Below are 10,893 nucleotides of genomic sequence, written 5' to 3'. Positions count from 1 at the left end.
GCACGCGGTAATTTAAAATCTCGTGAGAGACCATATACATGCATTATCTAGGCTGAGAGCAAAAATAATGTTCTGTACATTATTATACAATTATTTGGGTAAATACCGTAATCTCAAACCCCTCTGTCCTGTAACATGAGCAAGGCTGGGTGAGGGAACAAGAGGCTCGAATGAATCCAGAAGTATTATGTGTACAGTATTTACTGCTGTGTTGCCTAGTTTAGTTGTACACAGAAGTCCATGGGTAAGCAGGGGCAGAAAGTTCTCATGTCCAACTGCTATAAGAGGGCGACATACTTATACGTCAGAACGGACTATCTGTAAGGTATACACCAGCTCGGACTATCTGCAAGGTATACATTAACACGGACTCTCTGCAAGATATACATCACGACGGAATATTTGCAAGGTATACACGAACACAGACTATCTTCAAGGTATACATCAACACAGACTTTCTTCAAGGTATACACCAGCACGGACTATTTGCAAGGTAAGACTTCCAATATCAGAGGGGCCTCTTTTTAATTTACAGTCTGAATACAATGTTAATAATGCTTATACATGTACTAATACATGTGGGGTCTTCGTGGTTCAGTTGGTTCGCTCGCTAGCGCAGCGTAATGACCCGGGAGCCTCTCACCAATGCGGTCGCTGTGAGTTCAAGTCCAGTTCATGCTGGTTTCCTCTCCTTACGTATGTGGGAAGGTCTACCAACAACCTGCGGATGGTCGTGGGTTTCCCCCGGGCTCTGTCCAGTTTCCTCCCAACATATTGGTGGCCGCCGTCGTATAAGTGAAATATTCTTGAGTACCGCGTATAAAACACCAATCAAATCAAATCCAATATCAGCCTTTTTAAACCCAATTCTGCTTAAGATTTTGTGCTAGGGAGAGATTTGCTACTTAACCATTTACAGAAATAACAAACCTAACTCTTACGTATATTGACAAAAGGCTGTATTTCACCTGTCTTTCAACTGTGACCCGTTGCCAGCACACTGCTGTCGCTCCGGTTTTCTCCCTATGCTGTGCGTCTTTTATATTCATAATCTATTCGGATTGTTTGGATTGTTCTATCGACTTCCATACGTCATATTCCCTCGTAACAAGATGGAAACGGGAGAGGGTGGGGATAAGAAAGGGGAAGGTGTAAGAAGTCCAAAGTCCAAGCTGTGTATATTGTCGCGTTACCATGTGTTCACTCAGCACATGGAGGTAACACAGAAGAGTTGACTGATGTAGGATGTCGGTTTACTGTCGCTCAGCTCAGACAATGTCCCACAATACAATGCGTTACACGTAATACGTGTACGTGCACTAACATATTATACGTACATACTACACCCCCCACCCCCCACCCCCCACCCCCACCACCTTTCTTAAGCTTTAAAGAAAGTGATTTGCAGAAGATCAATCTGTACAAACACACTAGACTTTCAAGACGAATTCAGCTGCAAAGAACAATTCTTAAACGTAATTTTAAAAGAACCTTCTCCAATTAAGTATTAAAGTTTCAAACAACTGATTTGATTTCTTCCATCTTTCTCTAACAAAAATTAACAGTCTCTCTGGGTGCTAAAAGTAAACTCTTGTTTTACTTTGAAAGAACTGTCTTCCATTTCACTAAAACATGTTATGTGTTCACTGTTACAGTTCACAAATCAAGGCGAACTTGTTTTCTCACTCGACCACCTGAACATGTCTTTATGTAGTCACTTGGTTGGGCTACTGTTCGATGGCTCACACATTGTTCTCTATCATTGTTCTGAAATTTCCTTGTAGACAGGCCTGAGCCTCACACGGAAATAACGTACACATTTCCTTAGGGTGACTGGCCTTTACTGTTAAGGTTGGCCCTCTAACCACAAGTTGCGAACGAGTGCGACGTTCTATGCCTTTGGAAGTCTTTACTATGTAAGAGCGTTTACCTACTGAACGCAACACAGTAGCTTTTGCCTGTTTTTGTTTTCTTATCATTCACCCGGAACGTCCTTATTGGCTAATGGCTGGTATATTAATGTCTGTTTCCATGCATAGATTCACACGGTATACCATGCTAGAATATAAGTTGTTGATGATAAAATATGTATCTCAGTTCCGCTTTGATTACGACTGTTCATATATCCAAGGTGGCGATTTAATTCAACAAGATAAGTATACAACCCCTAGCCCCGGGTTCGACCACATACTAAAGCAATCCATCCGCCACCAGAACGGCCTTATTGCTTGACGGCTGGTTTACGAATGTCTATTTCGACACAAAGGCCCTCAAAATGTCAACGGTTCATTTTCACCTCCCTGCAAACCATGCCTTAACTGTACTAAATATGCTGCAGCCAGATCGACACAGTCACATACAATCACATCGACGTTGTGAGACGAAATCGTGTCTATGGTTTCAAGTCTGTTTCAAGACATTATCTTAGGTATTAAATGAAGTTAAAGTTTAGTTTAATCGTGTTTATAATTTCTTTCTTTTGTTTTCAGGCAAAGCTGAGATAAATTGTGTTTTCCTCTGTCTCCTGATGAGATAAGGATGTATACTTCACCGGCAGCTACGTCGACCTTTGCGCTCGTAGTTAGCGTCTTAGCAACAATAAAAGTTTTAGCCAGCCATTCGGGCAACCTACCAGTGAGTCCGAGGAAAAGCACAGGTCTCCACAACGATGGCAAAAACTGGAATGAGTTCAGGAAAACCAAAAGTATCGGCACCAAGTATATAAGCATGACACTAAATCCACTGTGCTATTTGACTGGTATCTTTCCATGCCCCTGTGCTGTATCGTTAGGTGATAATGTCGTTATGAACTGTTCGCACAGAAATCTAACATTTGTACCTAAAAACATCCCCCAAAATGTCACCGAGTTACTTCTCAGCTACAATAACATTGAAACTCTTCCAAATGGTGTTTTTATGAGCTACCGCTCTCTGCAATCACTGGACATCTCATATAACAACCTGTCCTATTTCGGCTCAGGTGCGTTTGACGGATTGCATCAACTGAGAACTTTGCGTCTGGATGGAAATCCGTTCAAGATGTCCAACAAAACGTTTGCTGAGGACGTATTCGACTCTCTTGAGAGTCTTGTTGTGTTAAGTTTAAAGTCTAACTTATACAGTGATGACCCGGAGATTCAATACCCGGATGTTGCCTTGGGTAAACTCTCTTCACTGGAGACGCTTCTAATCAATGGATTGTCGAACAAGACATTTGGAGAAGGCGTTCGCAAAATGACGTCACTTCAAACACTGGACCTTTCTTGCACACCTTCCTTTACATCCATATCTAAAGATACATTCGTCAACTTCTGTGGTGTTCCGTTGAAGAATTTATTGCTAAGCCACTGTGATCTGAGGTGGATCCACAGAGAGGCTTTCACACATATGTCAAACATCGACACTATTGACTACAGCTACAATAAGGACCTGGAGATTAAAGGAGTGGCGATCAGCTGGTATGGTCTCCAGAAGTCTACAATCCGGAAAATCGTGATGCGACGGGTTCATGCGCAACCATATTTGACTGTTGTTACGAAGGAGGACGTACAGTACATCACGAACACGAACCTTGAGGAACTGCACCTGGACAACAACACCATTGGCCAACTGGAGGAAGGCGTAATTCAGCTTTTGCCGTTATCAATCAAAGTGCTCCGCGCGTCATGGAACAATTTACAGACAAACGTGAGGCAGATGCTTCACCTTTTACGGTTGAAAAGTATCACTGAAATAGATGCCAGTTACCAGGAAGTACAGTCTAGGGCAGCGTTCGGTAGAACACCCAAGGTAGATCGTAAAATTCATTTTAGCGAAACATCGGCAGAATTGCGTAAAATTCGACCCAACACTTCGAGAAACAAAAACACAACAGGAAATCACGTGTACTTTGGCATAATTCTTCCTCCAAATTTATGGCTGGTGAACATCAGTGATACGTACAAACTGCGTTTCGCCATCCCGTATTTGGAATTTACCAGTTCAAGCCTCAGCCATTTGAATGCCGCTAATAACCTTTTGGAGGAATGGGTAGGTCCCGTCAAAGGGTCAGAGACACTTCGTCATCTTGATCTAACGGGCAATAATTGCTACAAAGTTTCAGAGACGTTTTTTGCCTATGCGACAAATCTGGAAACATTGCTCATCGGAAAAAACAGACTTGGGAAAGACTTTAGCGAGAACACGTTTCATAATCTCACTAAACTAAATCGCCTGGACATAAACCACAATCAACTTGAAACGGTTGGACGCAGCTTGTTTTCAAGACTAACAAACCTCACTTATCTGAACTTGTCCGGAAATTACCTTTCGAACTGGAGAGCGAACATTTCCGGTCTAGTCAAACTTAGGAATCTAGATTTATCGAACAACAAACTAAAAGCATTCCCTCTGTCATTATGTAGAGATCTTGATACTATCCAGCAATTCACCCCCATCCAAGTTGACACCCAGAGGAACAAACTTCAGTGCATCTGTGACACGGAGTATTTCATCGAGTGGTTAACACAAACCAAAGTTGACATCCGCAATTTAAATTCCACTTCCTGTACTCTGGAAAATGGCACAGTGGTGTCTTTGTCAGGCAGCACTTCCATTCTGAATCATCTTCAGCGGCACTGTCGATCTTACACTGTTCTAATTGGTGGATTATGCGCATGTCTGGCTTTGTTCCTTATTGCGGTACTGGTTGGAATCGTCCGCCGACATCGCTGGAAACTCCGTTATCTGTTCTACATGGCGACTAACTGGCGAAAGAGAACGGGTTACCAAAGACTGGACACCGTCGACCAGAATCCCTTTGGTTACGACGCTTTTGTGTCTTATGAAGACTCGGATCGAACATTCATCCGTGAACAGGTTATTCCCCGTCTGGAAAGGGACGCTGGCTTAAAGCTCTGTATAGACAAGAGAGATTTCATACCTGGACTCTATGTTACTGACAACATTCTGCATGCCATACAGAACAGCAGGAAAACCGTGATCTTCCTCTCTCGAAAGTTCCTAAAAAGCAAATGGTGTGTGTACGAGATGAACATGGCTTGGATGGAGGGGATTCATAGCGGCAGAGACGTACTGGTGATGGTTCTGACAGAGAAAATACCGACCAGTCAACTTTCCGCTGACATTGTAGACGTCATCCACAACCAGACGTACATCGAGATGACGAACAACAGGTACGGCGAAGCGCTCTTCTGGGAAAGACTTGCTTCGGCCATTAAGGCTAACTAACCATCCGGGTTATGGAAATCCGGGACCAAAGTTTAGCCTCTCCCGAATTCAACAACATTTTGAGGTCTCTAAAAATGGGAGCATTAGGGAATAGACGCCAACCATATTCTAATTGCTTCCATTTTTTGTAATTCTGAGTTTTGAAACGAACTCCTTTTGAGACCTCGTGTTTGTAACATGAGACCTGGAAGTCCTTGTACTGCTTTTGTAGAGACTAAAACTTTTTCAGTGAACTAATTTCACCGGTTTTGTGTGACGAGGAGAAGCACATTGCGAAACAATGTCGACTGTTTTATTTTAATTCCTCAATAGCCCTTGACCTTAAAGGGAAAGACGTCTAGACGTCTGTCTAGAACAAAACTTTCTTCCAACTCCTGAAGCCCTGTGCTTAAATCAGTGGATACCTCAAACCTTTCAATTTTAGTAACTAAACACTGTACATATAGTGTATCGCGTGCGCTCGTTTGCACATAGCCAGCTTTTTCTCACACATGTAAAATGGGGAAACATTGAGCAAACTCATGCTTGTAATCTGCTTTATAAATCAACACCGGGAAATGTGCTGCATTTTTGCAGTTTGAATTGTGTTAACTTTTGTGCAGGTAATAGTGGTTGGGCTATATTTAGGGATTCCATTCTCCAGAATGATATACCTAAAATATTCGTTCTGTTTTTTCTTCTTATAATTATTTTTTTCACCGACTTTGTGACCAAGATTTTCCAACTCCGCTCAACATACAGGCCCCAAATTTGGCACATATTATCTGTCAGATATTTTCCAGGGGTATTCTTTAAAATTTGTTTCTAGATCACGTGGTTTGGACGCCATATTGGATTTTGTTTGAAACTTTTAAAAATCTTCTTCTTAAGAATCACTGAACCGACTGTTTTGAAATTTGATATGCAAGTAGACCGTTGGTAGTTACAAAAAGTTTTTAAACATCGTTGACATCTGGTAAAAATCTTGAAAGCTTGCCATTGGTCGAAGTTGTGACGTCACAAAAGGTTTTAAAACTTTAATTTTATGTAACGTATTTTGGTGTATTTTGAGCCGCTGATTAGGAATCTGCTTTTATTTTTTGCATATCTTTGTAACTTTTTGAGACATAGTCAAAAAAATCTAAATTTAGTTACGTAATTTCAATGACCTGTAATTCGAGAACTATGGGAGCTAGAAATGTGAAACTTGCACCAAATTGTAGCCCAAAACATGCTCTTTCAGTGGCATGTGAACAAATTGAGTTCGCATGAGATAAATTTATGCGTGTTATTTCTATCACTCTGAGGAGTATGCTACCACTATCACCGATGGTCTAGAGGATGATAACTAAAACATTATAGGGATGTTCGTGATGGATCGGCGAAAGTTTATTGACAGTGGCGAGAATACGTTCCTTTTGTCCGGACGAGTCATAGTTTTACTTAGTTATGTACTAAGAATAGTTTTATACATGTTATTAAATATGATGGTTATGTTACACGCAAGTGATGAATGGCGCTGATATTCGATACTTATGAGTGTTATAGTAACTACATGCAGATAATATATTGCGATCTAACTGATTGCTCAGTGTTAACATTTAAGTTTGCTTTGAACACAATATTTCGGACATATTACGATAACATATCCAGGTACAGGCCAGTCAGAATGCCGGCCTACATATAATGATGCTGGCATAAAACATTATGTCGAAGACACCTGCAAACATCACATTTTTTGTAGAGAAATGAGCACCCCTGAGATAATTCCTTATTTTCCAAACGAGCCTATACACAAAATCTGTTGCTTTATTTTAACTCGATCCCAATCTCGACCAGCGGCTACCGGACGACAACGTTAGTTGTTTAATTTGTAATGATATAGGGATATTTCAATGGAAATATTCGAATATACATATTGGTGATCAGATGTCTCATGTAGGCCTATAGCTATAATATACACTGGGTAATCTGCCTCACGTTACAGTAATGTGGTTGTGTTTTAACTCGGGATGACGGAAAATGAGGACAAAGTACTTACTCGGCAAAGGAAAGTATAAATGTTTCCTTTAGTTTAATGCATATCGGTTGAGGCGGGGTATCTAAAACACTTTATCAGTGCTCGCACAGTGTTGAGTAGACATGTGTCTGCTTATATGCAGGTCTACACACTAAGACTAACACGCCAATTCTGAGCAGCAAGAGTACATTTCATAAATAAATATTTATCTTCCGTCTACAATTAATGATGTTATTTCTGAAGTTTTAAAATAGTCTTACTTCCACGCATTTCTGGTCAGTCGGCTGACACCGATCTTTATGGTAGACTCCGTTGGTGACGTGGCGATATGTGGCCAACTTATGTGGCTTTGGGATGGACATGTGACCGCCTCACGCCCTCCAGGTACCCTTATCTCGCCGCAAGAAGACAAACTATATGTAAACACATCTAATGACTCCTCTTCGTCATATGACTGAAAAATTGCTAAGTACAACATTAAACCTCAAGCATACCCACATACTTGTTTACAATGCGGGGCTTCATCCTTACACGCTTTAGTATTACGGTCATGTAGTAAGCCAGTCCCCGTGGTCATGAGCCCCCCTCATTGGAACGCCGCAATAGTTGTGGAGCTGCCTCACTGGAACGCCGCGATACTCAGTGATCCGCCTCACTGGAACACCACGATACTCAATGAGCCGCCTTACTGGAACACCACGATACTCAGTTAGTCGCCTTACAGGAACACCGCGATACTCAGTGAGCCGCCTCACTGGAACGCCGGGATAGTCATGAAGCCACCTCACTGGGACGCTGCGATAGTCATCTGGCTGCCTCATTGGAACGACGCGATATTCGTGGAGTCACCTCACTCGAACGCCGCAATTGTCATTGAGATGCCCCACTGGAACGCCACGATGGAACGCTTTATGCGGAATATTGTAGACATCATTATCCAATATTAGAACATGGTTAAAACTCGGTCTCAGCGTAGGGATTTTGATTGGACCTAAGGTGACAGCGACGCCATTAACTCTGCCCAGTGGCAACAGCATGTTTTCTAACATGACAACGTAAGTAACGTCAGGCCTCGTGATGAGAAAGCTCTCTCACACTTTAGTCAGACCTTGGTCGTGCTAAACTTTTGAATTATCTCAGGATTTTTTGTCCCTCTTAAAGTTTTCTTAGACGTCCCTATTTATTTATTTATCTGACTGGTGTTTTACGTCACACTCAAGAATATTTCACTTATACGACACCGGCCAGCATTATGGTAAGTGAAAACCGGGCACAGAATGGGAGAAAGCCACGATCATCCGCAGATTGCTGTCAGACCTTCTCACGTACGACCGGGGAGAAAGCCAGCATGAGCTGGGCTTGAAGACAAAATTTGAAATGAGATTTTAGGTTTAAGCAAAAGTCAAGGAATAATACCACAAGATACAGCCCAAGAGCTGGCTGAGATTTTTTTTGTGACATAAATGCTATGAAAGCTTTGGCTTTGGTAGAGGAGAGGTAGCCTATCTGACTACAGAAACCATTGTCTTCAGTGCAGTCAGTGGTAGGTGGGGTAGTGAGGCTTTTTCTAACTACCCCCAGTTGACCCAACGCCTGTAAGGCTTGCACCAATAATACATTGTCAGGTCACACTAATTATGAGTTTGCAATTTCGGACAAACTTTTGTGGTGTAAAGACCATTGAGGACAAAGATTAATTAGCCCTAATTAAGGATTTAATTCACATAAAACACATAACTCTGAAATCAGATGTAAAATGTTAAGCATGGTCTTAATATCAAGAATCGCCAAGAATTAAGATAGGATTATTAGGTGGAAAGATCGTTTAAGACAAGGTCAAATCTCAATTTGCACTGAATGACCTTTGATTCTATATTAATTAACAAGATCCTACAGAACTGAAAACTGGTGGAAAATGTGGAGTTTGATCTTGTCATCAATAATTACCTACTGAAGACCAACTTATGTGGTGGAAAAATGATTCATGACAAGGTCAAAGGTCAACTGACACTCAGTGACCTTTCCATGTTCAAGGCGGGATTTTACTTCCATGCATGCCGTAAAGCGATGATATCGTTTTGTACCGATATGTAACTCAGTTGTCGTAATGACCTAACTTTAAAACTGTGTATTAACATAGAACTTAAAAACTTGAAACTGGTGGAAAATGTAGAGTTTGATCTCTTTATCAATAATCACCAACTTTAGACAAAACTGTGTGGTGGAAAGGTCACTTAAGACAAGGTCAAAGGTTAACTGCACCGAATGACCTATGATTCTGCATTATATGACATGGATGTTGAACCTGCAGAACTGAAAGCTAGTGGAACATATAGACTTTGACCTCTTCATTAATAATCACCAACATAATGTCCTAGTCCAGTGAAATTACATGACAACAAACAGTAAATGTTTGGTATATGGTTTTTAAAGTGAGTAGGTTAAAAGGTTGAGTTTTGAAAACTGTAATGTTTTCCTTTAGTGTGTTTTGCCAGCTTTGGTATTTGTCCCCAAACCCGTTTGCACTCGGCAATTTCCGTCGCCCCGAACTTTCATTAGCCATATAGTCAACCGCCAGTCATAGACATACCAAACAACGACATATTTAAAACATAGGATCGATATAACTGAGTTATGCGACGATAGCCATATACCAATATATGCCCTCAAAGACCACAGAAACTTGTTATAAATGTATTATTCTCACTAAGTCATTTTATCTGGTATGGAAAATAAATGAACGCTGACAAAATCCCGTAGCATTCTCTCTCAGCTGACGATTGCGGACCGCACTTGTATAAGACGACTTATAAAAACAAAATACCGGTACAGAAAAATAAAATCTTGGTATGCAGAACAGAGATTGGAACTAAATTAAGTTAATTAGTCTATATAGCCAGTTTTTCAAACGATCAGCTCCATGTCATCAGCTTATCTGCAAAGTTTATATCTGGCTGTGTTAAACATCATATGGTCAAACAAACCTGCCTAAAAATGCATAATATCTCGTTTAAACATGTTAAAATGCTTCATAAATTAACTTAATACAGTGCCAATAACGTGTACATGTTTAGCTGCGGTTTTAGTGGAGGGTGTTTTAGCCTGAACCAAGCTGGACTTCTCAGTGCCGTGTCTTTCCAGATACTGAAGAAATATTTGATGTTTAGATGATGTAACTTATTCGATAGTGTTTCTTCCAACAACACTAGTACTTATTAAAAATAAACATCCTGAAAACGGCAGAGTAAACTACTGCGTTCTCTTTTCCATCTTAAAACAGAGCTACTTGTATAGCTACTCATATTAAAGTGCATGGGCCCACATGCACACCGTAAACCATATTCTTTGGTGTGTGGAATTGACGGAATCTCCATTCAGGAAAAAACCACGACATCTCTGATAATTTGCCCATTCTCATCAAAACCAAATTGGAGAGTAGATCACACACACTGGGAAAGCAGGATTGTAAATATGGGTCACACCCTAGATTCACAGCTACATGTACTGCACATTACATGGTAAACGTTTTTGCCATGTTTTAGTCATTTTTTAAGCGAGACTCACTCTCTGACCATGTGAATGATGATGCCATGGAAATCCGTCGGTTTTGTTTTCATTTTTTTCTTGCCTTCATTGACCCATTTCCCGATGAAAATCAGCTTTGA

The 10,893-nt window shown here is 40.9% G+C and overlaps 1 protein-coding gene across 1 annotated transcript; it reads left to right on the top strand.

Annotated features, from left to right (window-relative positions):
* The first annotated feature begins 467 nt into the window (after positions 1 to 467).
* Positions 468 to 6,105, top strand: LOC135480637 (toll-like receptor 4). The gene is made up of 2 exons (XM_064760530.1): positions 468 to 493; positions 2,490 to 6,105. Exon 2 carries the CDS (start codon positions 2,539 to 2,541, stop codon positions 5,227 to 5,229), a length of 2,691 nt encoding a protein of 896 aa, XP_064616600.1. The 5' UTR covers positions 468 to 493; positions 2,490 to 2,538; the 3' UTR covers positions 5,230 to 6,105.
* Positions 6,106 to 10,893: the final 4,788 nt, after the last annotated feature.

Source organism: Liolophura sinensis, chromosome 13 (genome assembly GCF_032854445.1).
Source record: "Liolophura sinensis isolate JHLJ2023 chromosome 13, CUHK_Ljap_v2, whole genome shotgun sequence".
NCBI classification, from domain to species: domain Eukaryota; kingdom Metazoa; phylum Mollusca; class Polyplacophora; order Chitonida; family Chitonidae; genus Liolophura; species Liolophura sinensis.
This window is presented reverse-complemented; position numbering and strand designations above follow the sequence as displayed.